The sequence below is a fragment of the Hipposideros armiger genome, unplaced genomic scaffold (assembly GCF_001890085.2).
Source record: "Hipposideros armiger isolate ML-2016 unplaced genomic scaffold, ASM189008v1 scaffold_620, whole genome shotgun sequence".
In the NCBI taxonomy this organism is placed as follows: Eukaryota; Metazoa; Chordata; class Mammalia; order Chiroptera; family Hipposideridae; genus Hipposideros; species Hipposideros armiger.
This window is the reverse complement of record NW_017731970.1, coordinates 820,932-839,026: the sequence shown is the minus strand read 5'-3', so window position 1 is coordinate 839,026 and position 18,095 is coordinate 820,932. Positions and strand designations below refer to the sequence as shown.

At 40.0% G+C, this 18,095-nt stretch overlaps 1 protein-coding gene across 2 annotated transcripts in view; it reads right to left on the bottom strand.

Annotated features, from left to right (window-relative positions):
* The window catches only part of PCYT1B (phosphate cytidylyltransferase 1B, choline), a 97,562-nt gene that overhangs the window by 70,210 nt on the left and 9,257 nt on the right, over positions 1-18,095 (bottom strand). The window contains exons 1-2 of one of the 2 annotated variants that reach the window (XM_019625242.1): positions 6,039-6,267; positions 5,465-5,564 (exon numbers count right to left, since the gene is read on the bottom strand). In XM_019625242.1, the coding sequence (XP_019480787.1) occupies positions 5,465-5,564; positions 6,039-6,095 (157 nt within the window). In that variant the 5' untranslated portion in view covers positions 6,096-6,267. Of the gene's footprint in view, positions 1-5,464; positions 5,565-6,038; positions 6,268-18,095 lie in introns of those variants that run through there. The other variant, XM_019625241.1, reaches the window with a different exon arrangement.

Below are 18,095 nucleotides of genomic sequence, written 5' to 3'. Positions count from 1 at the left end.
AAATGAAAGCTCAGCAAAGTTAAGCAGCTTACCTGCTGTCATACAACCAAACTACAGCTGAATGCCCTGTAATTATAGTAACTAGTATTGGTTTTGTATACAATTGATGTGCAAAAAGGGTGGCACAAAAATTAACCCTTTAAAATCTAATATGGGGTTGTCGGAAAAGTCATGACGTATTTTTTCTGTTTTTCATAGCAAAAATGCGTCATGACTTTTCTGACAACCCAATAGTTACATATTTTATAAAGTTTACAGTTTTATATAAATGTTATAACTTTCTTCTTCGTATAGCCAGCAATACTATTTTCAATAAGTGATAATAATTGATGTTTGCTTTTTAAGTGAAATGTTAAATAAATTATAGTACAGGTGGCATACACGTAAGGCAAAATTCATTAAGGTAGCTCTTGAAAGATGAATTTGGGAAATTCTACACATTGTGGGAAAAGAATAATACAAATCCCCTTTCGGAGAAGGAAAATAGGAAATCAGAACTGAGTTTCCCTCTGAGAAAAAAGTTAGCATTAATGGAAAGGAACCTATGAGAGAATCACTCGGACTTTTCCTTTACCTCAAGAGACGGGAGTGATTCTCTCTGTCTCAGGATACATACTAAACCCTTCAGGTTCACAGCTCCACAGCTGGACTAGTTGAGCTAAGATCAAAGTTGCCAATTCCAATTGCCCTATTGTTTTTCTTTTTTTTTTTTTAAAGATTTTTTCATTGGGAAATTGGGATGGGAACAGTGCTGGGGAATTGGGGGATGGGGAACAGACAAGTTGCTGTTGTTTTGTTCTTCAGTCTAGTTGTGGAGGACGTTGCTTCACTGGCCCAAGTTGGCACCATCATTGCGCTCTTCCCGGGTGAGGCAGATCAGTCGCCAGCTTCTGGACGGCTGCTCACAGCGGCTGCTGGCCGCTCACGCTGGCTGCTGGCTACACACGGTAGCCCATCGCAACCCACTGCAGCAGGGGCTGCAGCCTACGCCGTCGCCGGCGACTCACAGCAGCCCAGCTCCAGGTTGAGCTGTTGTTCAGCATCTTAGCTGTGGAGGGCAGTGTCACTGGCCCTCATATGTGGGATCCGAACCGGGGCCCTCTGGCGTCCCAAGCCAGCTCTTAACCATCGCACCACTCGGCTGGCCCCGTATTGTTTTTCTTGATGTTTCATCATCCTTGTGACCTCACAAGGAGCTAAGAGCTATGAACAGAGTTCGTCTTTACCTCTTTTAGAATTGATATGCCAAACCCTGTTTGCGCAGACCTAAAATTGAGAAACACATTGCAGGCAACTTTGTTGAGTCATAAAATAGGGCTAGTGACGGAGATAGTGAAAGATTTCAATTATAACTATAATTTTGAAGTGCATTATAAACCCCCAAGTGTGAGTCTGTTTTGTCTTTTCAATGGAATACTCAAGACAGTACCACAAAAAGGTAATGGCTTACTGCTCTTGAAAATTACCAGACACTTCAAAAAGGTAACAATGCTTTTCTTGTTTTCTTAAAAAGTCGTCAAACAGCAAGATTTAAAAAATGCTCTGAGCTTTTCTAGTAACAATATAATGCTCCATCAATTATTTTGGATAATCTCCGTAACTGCCTCCAACCACTACCAACAGTTACTCTTTTCTTTTTCTTTTTATTAAATTTATTGGGGATGACATTGGTTAATAAAATTATATAGGTTTCAAGTGTACAATTCTGTAATACATCATTTATATATCACATTGTGTGTTTACCACCCAGTCAGTTCTCCTTCCAGCACCATATATTTGATCGCCTTTTCCCTCTTCTACCACTCCCCTTCCCCCTTAACCTCTGGTAACCACTAAACTGTAGTCTGTGCCTATAATTCTTTGTTTGTCTTGTTCGTTTGTTGCTTTCAGTTTTATATCCCACATGTGAGAGAAGTCATATGATTCTCGACTTTTTCTGTCTGACTTATTTTGCTTAGCATGATATTCCAATTGATGGTTACTCTTAGGCAGCGATTCTTGCAGTGCAGTCCCAGGACAGACAACATCAGCATACTGGGGACCTTGTTAGAAATGCAAATTCTCAGCCCCACCTCAGACCTACTGCATCAGAAACTCTGAGGGTGGAGCCCAGCAGTCAGTTTTAACAAGCCCTCCAGGGGATACTAAGTACAATGAAGTTTGACGACCACTGCTCTAATAAAACAATGGTTATCAGAGCGAGGTCTAAGACTAATATGTGCCTTCTAGGTAATCAAAGAACTAACTTCTTGTCACATTTTAACACTGATGTTAAAAGTTCTAACAGAAGTTTCCCAGGCCAGGAGCCCATCAATATCACAAATTCTCTAGGTAACTTCCCAGGGTCGTCACCTGAGATAAGAGGGGAGAATTTGTCTTCTAAGACTAGGAGTTCGCCTTTGCTCCATCTCACTCCTCCTGTAGTGGCCCGTGTTCCACAGAGTCCACCACACAGCTATTTCAAAATGCACTGCCATCTTATTCTACCTTGATTCTTGGGGTTTCAACTGCTTGGTGGTTAGACAATGTGCAGATGCCCAATCTCACCCAATTAGCTTGATGCTGTCTCAAAGCCACCAGACCAACTCTCTCTACTTCCAGAGGACAAGGTCTTTCTCTTGTCCCAAACTTCCCTTCATTCATTCACGCACAAAATATTTACTGAGCACACAGTACTTGATCAGTATGTTTCTAGGTGCTGGTGAAGCAGCAGTGAGCAAAACAGACAGTCCCCCCCACTGCACAAGATCCCAGCTACTGTCTGTCTGTCTTGTTAACACAACTTTAACCCTTGAGTTCAAAGTTTTCATTGAGCTCCATGGTCTGCTGTGGCCCGTGCACCACAGCGCAGCCCATTGTGGTGGACAAAGCAGGGGTTTGAGGCGAAAGGGACTTGGTGTCAAATCCTAGCTCTACCCAGTCAGCTAGAACATTTGACAAGTAACTTTTCAGTTCTCCAAGTCTCATTTGCCTCATCTGTAGAAGGGACACAATAATACCCATCACACACAGTTTTTGCAAAGACGAAATGAGCCAGAGTACAGGGCAGAACACTTGGCAAACGCAGAGTAAGTTCAACTTCCTTCCTTTCACTAGAAAAGCAGGGTCCTTTTCTGTTTGGGCCTGTAGGTCATCCTTTAACTTTAGGTCAAGTCTGTTCATAACCACCTGGGGGCCGGCTGAGTGGCTCAGTTGGTTAAGAGCTCACTCAAGAGTTTGAGCTCTGAGCAACAGTGGTTCGAGTCAGCCCGAGCTGAGCAGCCGTGAGCTGCCAACAGGTGGCGGGATGGCTCAGCTAAAAAAAAAAAAAAATAACCACCTGGACTTTCATTGCATCTTTTGGATTTGTCTGGGCTGTTCATTAAAAATACAGATGCCTGGGCCTCATGCCAGATTTAGGAGTGGGGGACAGAGAGCGGTAAATCTGTTTCTTGAACAAACTTTCCAGGTGATTCTTTGGGCACCAAAGTCTGGTTTAGCTGCTCTAAACTCCAGCCCTAAGCCCCTTCTTGCCTTTCTCAAAAGAAGTCTAACTTGTCCCACTCTCATTCTCACTTCACTCTCTCCAAGCTACACAGTAAGTCCTCACTTAACATCATCAATAGGTTCTGTGACTTTAAGTGAAATGATGTATAATAAAACCAATTTTATCATAGGCTCATTGATGTAAGCAAGAGTTAGATTCCTACAGCATCTCATCAACAACATAATGAAACAATGTTGAACAAAATGACATTATTTGAGGACAACCTTGAACACAAACAGGTTTGAAATCAAATCCCAGCTTCACCACTTACCAGTGGTTCTCAAAGTGTGGTCCCCTAGCAGCAGCATCCCTTGGGAACTTGTTAGACAGGCAAGTTTTCAGGCCCCACCCCTGTTGGACTGAATCAGAACCTCTGTGAATGGGGTCCAATCATCTGTGTTTTAACAAGCCCTCCAGGTGATTCTGATGTCAACTCAAGGGTGAGAATAACTGCCACTTACTAGCTGAAATGATCCTGTGCAGATCCACAGCTTCTCTAAAGCCTTTTCCTCATCTGTGAAAAACTAAAAGTACTAATCACATAGATTTGTGATAGTGAAATGATATGATACATATAAAGAACTTAGTAATAGTAAACAATAAATATCTATTGTTATTATCATTAAGAAAACTGTCCTTTGTGGCATGGATTCTACTAAATTCAGGATGTTTGTTTTTGAGACATCTTAAATGGCTCAAAGCTTACCTGCTAACTAGTTATTTCCCACTCCATTCCAACCAACTGGAATGCATTCATTCACTGCTCCACACCCTTTTATCTCCATGCCTTCACTATTCCTGTTCCACTGGCCCAGGATACCCTTCCATTTTTTGCCCACATAGTCCAAGTGTTACATCTCCCAAAAGGAGGTCTGTTACCAGGTGTTACCTGACTGTTCCAGGCCCTACGACTCTTTTAAAACTGTCAGTTATCATCTGTGTTGCAGGATTTAACCCCTAAGCACAGGTCTGCCCTCTACTGGTGGGTTTTATTTCATATCTACCGTATTTCCCCATGTATAAGATGCACCTTTTTTCGAAAAATTTGGAGTCTAAAAACTGGGTGCGTCTTATAAGTGGTTGTAGATTGTTTTTACTTGCATTTCCCGCTGAGGACGAGGCAATATATGAAGACAGTGATTCGTCATCAGACACAGATGAGGACAAGCTAATGGTTGGGAGTTTTGACAGTGATGAGAAGTTGTATGGATTTTATGATGAATGAAACTTGAGTTCAATAACTTTATGTAATACATTTTTTTTCAAATTTCGGGCCCCAAAATTAAGGTGCATCTTATACATGGGAGTGTCTTATACATGGGGAAGTACGGTAGTTGTCTTGTCTTGTTAATTGTAGTGAAGCTCTTGTGAAACAGAGATGGTACCTCAGAGTTCTTTTTAAATCTCTTCCCTGTCCGGCTCTGGTATACACTAACGGGGTGAACAAATGAACAAACTCCGAGAGCAGAGCCCAGGCTCTTTAAGGGACACACAGAGAAATGTTTTTAAAACACAGACTTTTAAAAGTGATAATAATTATAGTAGCTTAGGTTTGTATAAGTCTTCACAGTTTTCAAAATACTTTGGTATTTTTAACCGAGCCTAGTTGTTACAAAAACCTTGTGAAGCAGGTATCGCTGTCCCTGTTTGCATGTGAGGAAACAGATTCTGATTATTCTCGTGACTTGCCCAAGGCTACAGAACTAGTAAATGGCGTAGCTGGGGCTCCAACTCCGGTCTCCCGCTGCACATTTGACTTAGCTACTTTGGTTTGTTGAGTTTATTACTGTTGGTGTTGTTCTTCTTGCGCTGCTGTGCTATGATCTCTAAATTCAACTGTCTGATTGAAAGCGAGTGCTGCTCACATAATGATAGGCCTGTCTGCTGCTTTGGATGTCAAGACCGGGCCCATTCGGAGAACGAGAAATACAGCCTCACCTGGTGTTCCTAAGCGGGCCTGAGCAATGGTCAGTTTTTCATGGGGTGCTTGGCACTGGCAGCTGGTTTCATCTGCAAATGGGGCAGGTGCATTCAGGGTCTAGAAGGGAAAAAGAGAAAGGGAATAGAGGCTGACAAATTTTCATTTGGTACTAACTTCCCCTGAAGTTTTATTTCTGTTGGCTATACAGGCATGGTCAAGAAATAGAATGTATCTGCTGAGTCTTTCAGAAAAGTATTGTACTGTTAGAAATAAAAACGGGGACATCATCACTGAAACCTTTTTTTTTTTGACTGATGCTTCAGAAATAGTAAGAGCTCTTTAGTGTCTACTATATGCCAGGTACCAAGTGAGGTAGGCCTCACAACACCCTGTGATGGCTAGATCCTTCTGTCCTTCCATAGGCATTTTATCCTTCTATAGTACAGGATAATACACCTCCATTTCATAGAAAAGAAAACTGAGGCTCAGTAGGATTAAGAAATATGCTAAGTCATGCCCTTGGAAAGTCACCATGCTCAGCTTTGAACATTTCACAACCAACAAGGGCAGACTTTGTGCATTAAGACTTACCCACACCCTGGGGTACTCAGTTGGAAGGAATGCCATACTCAGCAATGTGGCAGACATCTCCTGTATTTCACACACACCAGTCTGGCCAATCACAAGCTCTGACGTCTCTCCAATGCAAAGGCCAAAGACGTTATCTGCTCTCTGGGAGGGCCAAATCACACAGCATTTCTGGCGGGCTGCAGATAACTGCTCCTGTGGTACCTCCAACAGCCACCAACGGCTGGAGGCCCCGCCCCAGGCAGCTGGGGCTGGGGCTCTGGGGAGCGCTGTGAGAGAGATGTAGTCACTTGGAAGCCTGCCCAGGAAGTGGCTCTGCATTTTTTAGTCAGCCTCTTAAAATGAAAACCTCACTCTCCAGACAGGGGAAGACAAAGCCAGCGGTATTTTTGTAAACAGGGCAAATGCCATCCAGGGTCGTCCATTTGTAATCTTTGAACTATGTCATTACCATGGTCATCACTACATCATCTTTGGTATTTTTGAAGCTGAAGTTGATGAGTCACTGTAAACATTACTCATAATATTGTTGCATGAATTATTTCTTAGAGATAGAAACAGGTGTTCCTCAACCTGGAAAGGCTCAACTGAAGAACGATCCATGCATTTGAAGAGGGGCTATGACCCACTTCTGCCATTCACTTATTCATCCATTCATTCATTCACTCATTCAAATATATGTCAGACACTATTTTAGAACTGGGGATAGAAGCAGGGATAAGATCAGGCCCGTTCTGGAGGAGCCCCCGTTCTTCTCTGCACTGCCAAGAACGGACCCTGCCCTGCCCCCACCCCTCTCCCCATTGTAGCACCTTCCGATCTGGAAGCTGGAGTCCTGTCCCAGAGTTGTTTGGAGACCTCCCAATCGCCTGAGACTTTCTTAACCCCCACCCTCCCATTCAGAGACCTGAAAGCAGCCTAAGACTTGGGACATGGATTCAGAAAACTTAAGTCTGTTATTGGTTCTTTTTAAAATACATTAAGGTGACTTTGTGGGCCATGGTGGGCCCAAGCAGAGTTTATAATGTGGCAAAAGGATGCAGTGACAAGAACAGAGGCCCCATAGACACAAACTGGGTTCAAATCCCCTCTTCAGCACTTACAAGTTGTGTATTCTAATTTGACTCCCCTGGTTGAAAGGAACCAACACTCACTGAATTAGCTCAAGAGATCAAGGATCCTTTTAAGGCTATCCTGGCACGGAAACTGCGAAACTGCGGGGAAAACAGGAGCAAAGGGGCAGATCACATTGTCAAGTGTTTCCTAGCACATGCTCTGTGTTTCATATGCTCTCAATGTTTGCAGGGTGAATAAATAGGGGAGAGAAACAAAGGAAGGAACAGAATTGACTCTGGGGCAGCAATCTGAAGGGTGGCCATTGTAGAATGGGAGAAGGTTTTCGTTTGAAGAGGCATATTCAGTATTCAATAATTTTATATTTACGGAAAAAATCATATGCTTTTCAACACACAAGTCATAGAAATCAAGCCTCTGGACAGGTAGAGATAATCAGAGGATAGACCCTGCCTACCGAGGAAGCCGTATTCCAAATTCAGGGTTGGGAAGGCACACAAAACTTTTATGTTTGACAGAAGAGAGCAAGGACTTCAAAGGGTTAAGAAGCCCTGGCCAAGCAACCTGGACCTCACATGTGCAGGGGCCTTTCCAGACCACAGACTCGGAGCTACACTGCACTAAAACTTCTCTCTACTTAATTTAAGATTTCAGAACACCCAGTCATTGCATGTGAATATGTTCCCTAATTGTCATGCAAGTTCTGGTTATGTAAAACTTCACCATAGTAACATACCAAAGCCATCTTCCCGTCAGGCTTTTTAAAGGGGAAGACATTAAATACAGGGCATTTCATTGGCAGAATGTGTTTAATTGGACATTGTCAAATACTTCCTTAAAACAAAAGCTATGAAGCACTATATAGGACATACAATGCAAACATTACTTGAGTGCAAAAACTGGTTAGTAGAATATATTCTTATGCAGTGTGCATCACTGACTGACAACTGGACCAGGTAGACAGCAAGCTAATCATCCAATCAGAATTTAGCATAGCATTGCTGATGGTGATGACAACAGAATTGCTTGTTTAAGCTAAGCTATTCTTAACTACAGTAGGAAAATCCAGTCAGACAGTCCTGAGTTCAAATTCTAGCTTCATTATTTAATATTCATTTGATTTTTTAAATTGGATTTTTAGAAAATTTCTGGTTCTTAACCTCTCTAACCTTCAGTATCCTCATGTATAGAAGGGGGATAATAAAATGATCACCCTCATGAAGCTATTGTGAGGAGTAAATGAAATGATATGTGTGTGATTAATATCTTCCTTTTGCCTCCCCAAAATCTGGTCTCTTCCTACTCTTCTCTACTCTTCTCTGTATGGCTTCCTATATGGACTGCTCCAATGGGCTCTGTTGTCTTCCTACTTCCAGTTGGGTTGGGTCCATGGAAACCGTGCAAAACACTGGAGGGCAGTGCAAGAGTGAGCTCAGGATATTTGTCTCCCTGACTTCCTACCTTCTAGTGGGCAGTATGTTGGTTCTGTCCTTTTACTGAAGCCCACAGCTTCCGTGAGGGGGCCCTCTTTATAGAGTGTGCTGCGAAGTTCTGGTAATCACACTCTCCTCTTGTCCTTTGATGCCTAAGGGTGCATACTATTCCCTGAGGTTTCCTTAGACCCTGCCCATGCCTTTGTAAATAGTCCCTTTATTAGACTATCTTCAATTTTCTTCTTTAGAGCAAGCCATTGTGTCTTTACCAGAGCCTTGACTGATGCAGTATATATAACAGTATGATGCCAAGCTCAATAGATATTAGCTAGCAAATATTGACAAGGCATATTAAAAGCACGGAGATCAATAATAAAGTGAATTACCCATAGTTAATAAAGTCATAACTATCTCGAGGATGTCTTCCAGTAGGACAGAATTTTACGACAACAGGACATTTTAATCAGGAGATGCAAAAGAGACAAGAGCAGGATTTCGGAAAGGCTCTACTTCCCCAGATAGGCCTTTTGCCTCAGGGCTCACCAGCTTCAGATCCTCAAATTCAGAATTACAAAAAGACATTACAACATCTCATCCCTCAGTCTCATACTGTTAGGTTTGTGTTTACCCAAATCCGAACATATTTTTTAAAGCCTGATTTTATTTGGGGTCAGAATATTTTAGTCTTTTGAAGACAGAAAGGAAAGAAAAAGCAGATCTTATAGTGAGGCCTAACAGTGACTCACTGGATTCTTAGATTGTGTTATTGATTATGTAAAATCTCCTATCAGGCAGCTGGTGCAAAGCCATAACAGCTGCCAGTGTAGTGGAGGAAAAGGAGGCCCAGTATATGGCTCAATATCAAGAAGCATCCATTTTTCATTTAGCTAAGTATAATATGCACATATTATGAAGTAATAAGCACCATTAAAAACAGTAGGACAGATACATATGTGCTGACAGGGAACAATTTCTAAGACATTTTGTTGAATACAGAAAGCAAGTCATAACACAATATATGCAATATGTATACATGTTATATAGTATGATATCATATATGGTTAAAGAGAGAGAAATAGGTAAAATTGTGTAGAGATCGTTTAGACCTCTGCTGTCCAACATGGCAGCTATCAGGCACATGGGGCTATTTAAATTCAAATTGTAACTAATTTAAATGAAATGAAATAAAAAACTCAGTCTCTCAGTCACACTAGCTCAAATTGTCACTGGAGTTACCTCTGGGGAAGAAGATGGCGTTGGTAGAAGAGATGAAAGGATGTTTTCATTGTTTGCTCCACATACATCTGTTATTTTGTTTTACAATGAGAACAAATTCATGAAATATACCTAATTTAAAATAAATTTAAAGAAATAATTCTTCATCTGTTAATTCAGAGATGTAGGAAACTTAATCAAGGATCAGGTGCTCCAAGTGTGGGGAGAAAGAGGTGGCTAACAGGAAAAAAGAAGTACTTTGAAAAATAACATTATCTACCAACTGTTAAATTATATTACTCCCAGGTATGTGGAACATTTAAAACTCATTTGAACTTTTAAAAACAATTTCAATTGTCTTCATAATATCTACCCACTATTCATTATTTCAACATCCAACAAACACTATTTGAGAGCTTACTGTGTGCCAGGCACTCTTTTAGGTTCTGAGGACACATCAGGGAACAAAACAGACAAACAAACCTGCCATTGTGATGCTTAAAGATAATAAACAACAAAAAAGAATGCAAAATGTGTAGTACGTTAAAAGATGTTAATTTTGAATAGGGACTGATATGAGCTAACCTATAAAAAAATAAGGCAAGGAAGGGGGATAGGGAATATAAGGGGTATAACTGTAAATAGAATAGTGAAGGAAGTTGATATACAGAGGGTGCCAAAAAAATGTATACACATTTTAAGAAAGGAAAAAACTATTAAAATTGTAATACTCAATTTATACCAATAACAAAAGATGACTACAAGTCATGACTATACAGTTTTTGGCACCCCCAGTATGTGTAAACAGAGAGGGTGCCAAAAAATGTATACACATTTTAAGAATGTGTATACATTTTTTTGGCACCTCGGTGTATAAAGGATCAATTGAGCCATGTGGAGAAAAAACAGTCCAGGCAGGGAAAACAGCAAGTGCAAAGGCCTGAGGCAGGAGCATACCCGGCTTCTTCCAGGAATAACAAGAAGGCCAGTATGTCTGGAGAAGTGAGAAAAAAGGAAAAAATAGTAGGAGATACAGCCAGAGAGGTGAGGCGGAAGGAACAGGATGGGAGGTAAACAGTGGTGTGAGGTTTTTTGGACTCTGTAAGACAAAGACTGACTTTCACTTTGAGGAGAAGGAAGCCATTAGCGAGTTTTGAACAGGGAGTTATGAGCTAACCTAGTTTTAACAGGACCACCTGGCTGCTATGTTGAGAACAAAGTGTAAGAAAACCACTGAGGTACTGGTGTCAGAATTAGGCAAGAGTAAATGGAGGCTGGGGCTAGGGTGACAGCAGTGAAGGTGGTGAGAAAGGGTCAGATTCTGGAAAGATTTTGAATAAATAAAATTTGGGATTGATTGGATTTATAATAGAGTATGGAAGAATGAGAGGAGGCAGGATAACTCCAAATTACTGGCCTGAAGAACTGGAAAGTTCATTGCCATTCCTTAGGATGCAAAAGACCCTGAAAGAATAGGTTTGAGGGTGGGAGGGACAGGGATGAAGAGATCAAGAATTCCATTCTCACACATTTGGTTTAACATGCCTATTAGATCAACAAGTGAAGATGTCAGGTAGGCAGTTGGATATATAAGTCTGGAGTTTGGAACACAGGACTAAGATAGAGATACAGGTTAAGAAGCTGTCAGAATATAAATGATCTTTAAAGCCACTAGATTAGGTTCATTCATTCAGCTAAGGTCAGGAGTGCAGACTGAAAAGAGGTCCTGCTCTTCTGATGAGGAGACATTGTATTATTATGGCCAGTCTCCTCCAACTATTGTGTCTTCGGAAAAGTCATGGCATATTTTGTCTATGTTTTTCAAAGGTCATTTATTTATATAAAGAACAAAGATAAATCAATGATATAGTGCCCATTTTGTTCAATAACTTTTTGCCATCTTTCAGTGAGCTTCATAATTCCTCGTTCATAGAAGGACCTGTCTTTATTTGTNAAAAAAAAAAAAGGCGTGTTGGTTAAGAACAAAGATCCATCAATGATTTATTGCCCGTTTTGTTCAATAACTTTTTGCCATCTTTCAGTGAGCTTCATAATTCCTCGTTCATAGAAGGACCTGTCTTTATTTGTGAAAAACTGAACAAGGTGCTGATTGACAGCCTCATCTGAATTGAACGTTCTACCACGCAAGGAGTTTTGAAGAGAACGAAACAAGTGGAAGTCTGACGGCGCAAGGTCAGGCGAGTATGGTGGGTATGGCAACACATCCCATCCAAGCTCCAGTAATTTTTGACTTGTGTGTGGTCTCATGTTGTCACGATGGAACACAACTCCTTTACAATTAACAAGCTCTGGACGTTTCCGGATGATGGATTCGTTCGAACTGTCCAATTGCCGACAGTGCAAACAATCGAATTGATTGTTTGGTTCCTTGGTAGGAGCTCGAAAAACACGACACCTTTAAAATCCCACCACACTGAGAGCATAACCTTCCTCTGATGAATGTCTGCTGTCGATGTCGTTTGAGGCAAATCATCACGTCAGGACCAAGACCGTTTGCACACCACATTGTTGTAAACAACCCACTTCTCATCACCAGTTATCAGTCGCTTCCAAAAAGGATAATTTTACTCACGTTTAATGAGCATATTGCAGATGTTATTCGCGCCGTCAAATGAACTTCTTTAAGTTCATGCAGAACCCCAATATTGAGCTTGCTTACATATCCCAGCTTCTTCAGGTGGTTGTGAATGCTTGAATGATGGATGTTCAATGTTTCTGCAATCTCTCGTGCTGTGTAACGTGGGTTTCACTCGATCAATGCCTTTATTTTGTCATCATCAACCTTGGTGGGCCTCCCTGACTGAGGAACGTCGTTGAGATCAAAATCACCAGCACGAATTTCATGAACCATTGTTGGCACTGACGTTCTTGTAGAGCATTGTCACTGTAAACTTTGTGCAACTTTTCACAAGCTTGACACTCATTCTTCCCTTTATGGAAGTAAAATAGTAAAATATGGCAAAAATGCACAGTTTGGTCTTCCATCTTCAACTTGTAAAATCTTCAAAACTCAACCAAATCGCTCAATTATTTTTTAGAATGAAGCTAGAACTGTCAGCTGTCAAATGACATAGCAATAACATAGATGTGAATGACTCTAGTACTTCCAAAAATGAACTAGTGCCATCTGTTGCAAACATGCTTCATGACTTTTCTGAAGACCCAACACAATGGAAGCTCCAAGAAAACAGGGACTTGGTCTGTCCTATCCATTGCTACATCCCTACTTCCTAGGCAGCACCTGGCATATAGAAGGTCCTCGATAAACATTTCTTGAATGGAGGAATTTAAAGTCACTGGAGAAAGAATGATTAGTGATAAAGATTAAACTCAAATAAATACACTTATCAATTTTTCTTATAATTATCATAATATATACCATAAAAAATTCAGGGAAATAAAGAGAAGACAGCAAAATTCACCAAGAATTCTACCTCTCAAATACAACCATTATTAAACTTTTCTATGTTTCTTTTCAGGTTTTCTGATATGTCATATATACATATTAACAACTTTGAAATCTTACTACTGTATAGACAATTTTTTTTCACTCAATATATCATGATTATTTTATCATGTCATTTAAATAGTCTTCAGCTTGACTATTTTTTTAAATTAATAGACTATTTTTTTGGAACGGTTTCAGGTTCACAGTAAAATGAGCAGAAGGTAGAGATTTCTATATTACTCTCACTAATTTTGATAGCTATAAAACATTCCACTGAATAGAAAAACCATAATTTATTTAAATACTTCTGTTCTTGAATATTAAGTTGTTTGTATTTTACTAATACAAATAACATTCTAAACCTCTGATTATTTCCTTAGGATAGATGCCTAGGAGCTGAGTTACTTAGATCAAGGGTACAAACATTTTAAACATAAATATTTGAAGAACATTTTAACATATATTGTTAATTACCTTCTACAAAAGTTGTATCATTTTTACTCATATTATAATGTATGAAAGTGCCTATCTTTTTGCCATCTCACTGGCACTGAGTATTGTTGTTGTCAATTTTATAAACCAAAAAATGATATCACACTGTTTCAATTTGCATTATTTTGATTACAAGATTGAATACTTTTCAAATGTTTATTAGTCATTTGTATTTTCTTCTGAGAATAATCTGTCCTTTGCTCATTTTTCTATTGTTCGGGACAAGTATTTTGAAGTTAAAAGCAAAACAATAGCACAGTTAAAAATTATTTTAAATAGCTTTTTAAAAATGTATTTTCCAACTTTACCTAGAGTCTCTTCATAAGAAGTTCATGTTTTTAAACTAATGTGTGAACATTCACATCTAGGTCAGGCTAGTAATTACTGCCCTTCCAGTGATGAGGGATCAGAATTTTTATCATGTCCTAGGGATACAGGCCTTCTTAAGACGCTGACCATCCATAAGCCATAGCCCCACCACCACCACCACCACCACCACCATGTGGCCACCTTTCAAACTCCACAGCAGTGGATTTCAACTAGCTGGAAGACTCTCAGTACTATAATACCACATTTCACTGATTATAAAATGTACATTTCCCCCCATATTTCAACATTTCTGAGACCAGGAGGGGGTCTTATAGAAATGGTGTCTTAAAATCAGTGTTGGCAATTTTCTGACATTTTAACACCTCTAAAATGGAAGTTTATCTTAGAATTAATGGCGTCTTAAATTCATGAAATGCACAGATGCTATTAAAAATAGAAAATAATCATCCTTACCTACAGATTAAAAATTCCATATCCTAAATCAATTTTTTCTTAGGCAATTGAGTGTAAGGAGTTTATAATTAATATCAATAACAATCTTATTTATGGGCCGGCCGAGTGGCTCAGTTGGTTAAGAGCTCGCTCAAGAGTGCGAGCTCTGAGCAACTAGCGGTTCGATTCCTGGCCCGAGCTGAGCTGCCACTGAGCTGCCAACAGGTGGCAGGATGGCTCAGCTAAAAAAAATACAATCTTATTCATATCCTATCTCCTTCCTCAAAGTACTTGAGGTGACTTTAAAAAAATAAAATTTGAAAGTTTAAAATGATAGTTGCAAGATATGGGGTAAGGAGGAAAATATGGGTTTCATAAAAAGGTAAGTGGTGAAATGAGCACACAGGAATACCTATCACAGTCCATCAACATTTCAAAAAGGTGGGCCACAAAATGACTTTAAGCTCCCAGCAGTTAAAGCAAAGAAAAAGACAAAGTTACTATTGTCTTTAAGAAAAAAAATCCCCGAAAACAAAATAGCTAGTAAGGAGAAGCACAGCATTTCTTGATGTTCAATTTTATGGAAATTCCTCCCGTGGTGCTCCAATAAGGGGTGGGCTGAGTGATGTTGTAATGATACCATATACTCAACAACAGCCCACAGGGTAAAGACAATCCCATTTTTTGTTTGTCTCAGTAGCAGCCTCCATTCAAGGCAGAGCTCCAGAAGCAAAAAGCAGTTCAGAAAAGCATTTCTACATGGGTCAAACAAGCACACTGAAAATGCAGTGCCCTCCCTCAAAGCTGAATCCAAGGGCAAGATTTAGAATACCGAGACCAGAGTTTTCTAATGTAGGATAAGCAAGACAATCTGTTAGACAGCGACACTTAGATATAGTTTTCATGTTAAAAAACAAGGAAGGAAGCATTACCACTATCTAATTCTAACATACTAATTTACATGGGTGCCCCATCTCTGCCAACATGAAGTCTACGAGGTGTCCTCAAGGAAGAATGCAAGATGCACAGTACAGAAAGAAGACTTGGGTCCCCTGACATTTTCTTTTGCTTTCTGCTTATTGCAATATAATGCAGCTCGCCCGGGCCTGGTAAGGACATTTGTGGATTATATTATCTAGTTTTAACTAAATCAGTGCTCACAATATCAGCAGGTGGCTTAAAACATTTCCTGCAATGAAGTAGGAAAGCAAAGATAGTACAAGACCAGGTGAAAAACAGGAAAGTGGCAGAGCTGCCCCTCCTACTCCCTGCATGAGTTCCATATCCACATTACCTGGTGTGAACAATGATGACCTAATCAGATCTGACAATAAGACAGCTGAATCAAAAATTATTACAAGGACTATTTGAAATATCTGCTACCATGAACACTAAACCTTATTTGGAGCCTATATTGTACCTTGAGATATTAGCTAATGATGGCACAAAGCTATGTAATGACCATGATACTTAAAAATGAAGCATCTGGAACATGAAGACAAACCTCTAGGACTTTTTCAGCAAGGTTTCAAGACATGTGATACTCAATCCAGTAGTTCATAAAATATTGTTCCATGTAATGATAAATGTTTAGAAGGCTTTTTCGAGTAAACTAAAAGTCTCATACTATTGCAGAAACACCGGCTCTTCACGCCATGGTAAAATGGCTGCTCTAATGTGTAGGGGGAAAAAATTGATGTCAAACTAAAATGCATTCCTTTGTCAGCAAATATATTTAGAAGACATATAGAAAACATTGCTGAAGATGGGAAGAAACAAGCACATGAACAAATTATGCAGTGTGGGCGGTTTGCTATACAGTTAGAAAGAAGTACAGAGATTTCTAACATGTCTCAGCTTGAGGTATTTGCTATCTCAACACTAAAACCTCTTGTTTTTGAGCCACTAAAGGAAAGATGTTCCAAAGAAGAAAGATTTTCCAAAGAAAGATGGTCCAAAGAAGATTGATTCTGCAAAATGACTTCTTTAATAAAAACAATGTTTTACAGAAACACTCTGTAAGTGTAACTGCCAATGAGGTGATTGCTTTGCTCTTGGACCCGGATCTCCCCCGTATTTGAGAAATACGTGTCTGCTTTTCATGACCCTTCCTCTATTGGCTCCCTAAATGCTGTTCCTCAGGGTTCCATCCTGGAAGATTGTTGGGGTACAGTAGATGAATTTAACCAGATCTCATAGACATAGACACATATAAGGAGGATTCTAATAAATAGCTTTAACCACAGCTCTTCTATTTTTCTTCCCTTTAAAAACCTGATAGGATGGCTAGGGGAAGTTATTTTCTAGAATTTATTCTACAGCAGGGTTATTCTGAGGCACTCTTGCTAGCTAAACAATTCCATCCACTTCCTTCTGAGTCTAGAAACTGACTTTCTTCGAGGCCAGGCCATTGTTAGAAAAAGCATATAGGGGGTGACCAGTTTGCTCAGTTGGTTAGAGTGTGGTGCTGATAACACCAAGGTTGCCAGTTCAATCCCTGCATGGACCACTGTGAGCTGCGCCCTCCTTAAAAGAGTCAATTATGCCACTATAGCATGAAAGCAATGTGTAACCAATGACCATGGCTGTTCCCCAATAAAATTTAAAAGCATATAGACTGGGTGCCATGGATTTTAATTCACAGATTACCTGACTAGGGCTTGCCTGGTCCTAGAAATAAGGCAATTTCAGCTCAAGGGCTCACTTACATTCTCCTGGGGCTGGATATACTGACCCCTGGAAGGCCTGAGCACATTCGAGCTCTGTTAGTGGCCAAGGGCTGTAATTTTAAGTAGGATCTGACACCATTCCTTAGAGTGCTATCTATTGGCTCACCAGAATTGTTTGGAAATGGAACATCTGTTGTAGAGTGCACTCTTTCTTCATTACTGTGGTCAGAATATCTTTAAACTTTGCATTAAAGCATAATATACATATAGAAATATGCACATTACCTGAGTGTGCAGCTCAATGAACCATCTGAACACACACAGCATCCAGATCAAGTAACCAGCCACTGTCAGCAGCCATTCTCTGCTCCTTCCACTACCCTGACTTCTAATATCATAGGTTAGCTTTGCCTACTTTAAAAGTATTTGCTAGAACTGGAATCATGTAGTGTGTATTCTTTTGTAACTGGTTTCTTTCATTCACTGTTATGTTTGTGAGATTCATCTGCATACTCTGCAGGTATGTGTAGATTCTTCCTTCTCCTTGTAGTGTAGCATTACACCAGGTGACTATATTACAATACAGTTTATTTATCCATTCTACTTCTGCTAGGCATTTGGCTAGCTTCCGGTTTGGGGTTATTATGAATAATACTGCTGAGAACATCCTAGTATTAGTTTTTGATGGCCATATGTACAAATTTCCTAGGAGTAGAAGCACTGGGTCAAGAATATTGACTTTGAATTTCTAAATTCACTACAAAGAGCCTAGACATTTGATTTGTTTCCACTCCTGGTCCTGGAAGCAGGAAATGTGACATGGGAGAGCTAAATGCAGCATTTCTCCAAGTGCATCCAAGCACTTCTTGCTTCTGAACCACCTAGGAGCTTGAATTGCTAGCTGATTCTCTCCTCACTGATGTTGGAGAACTGGATGTAGTGGAAA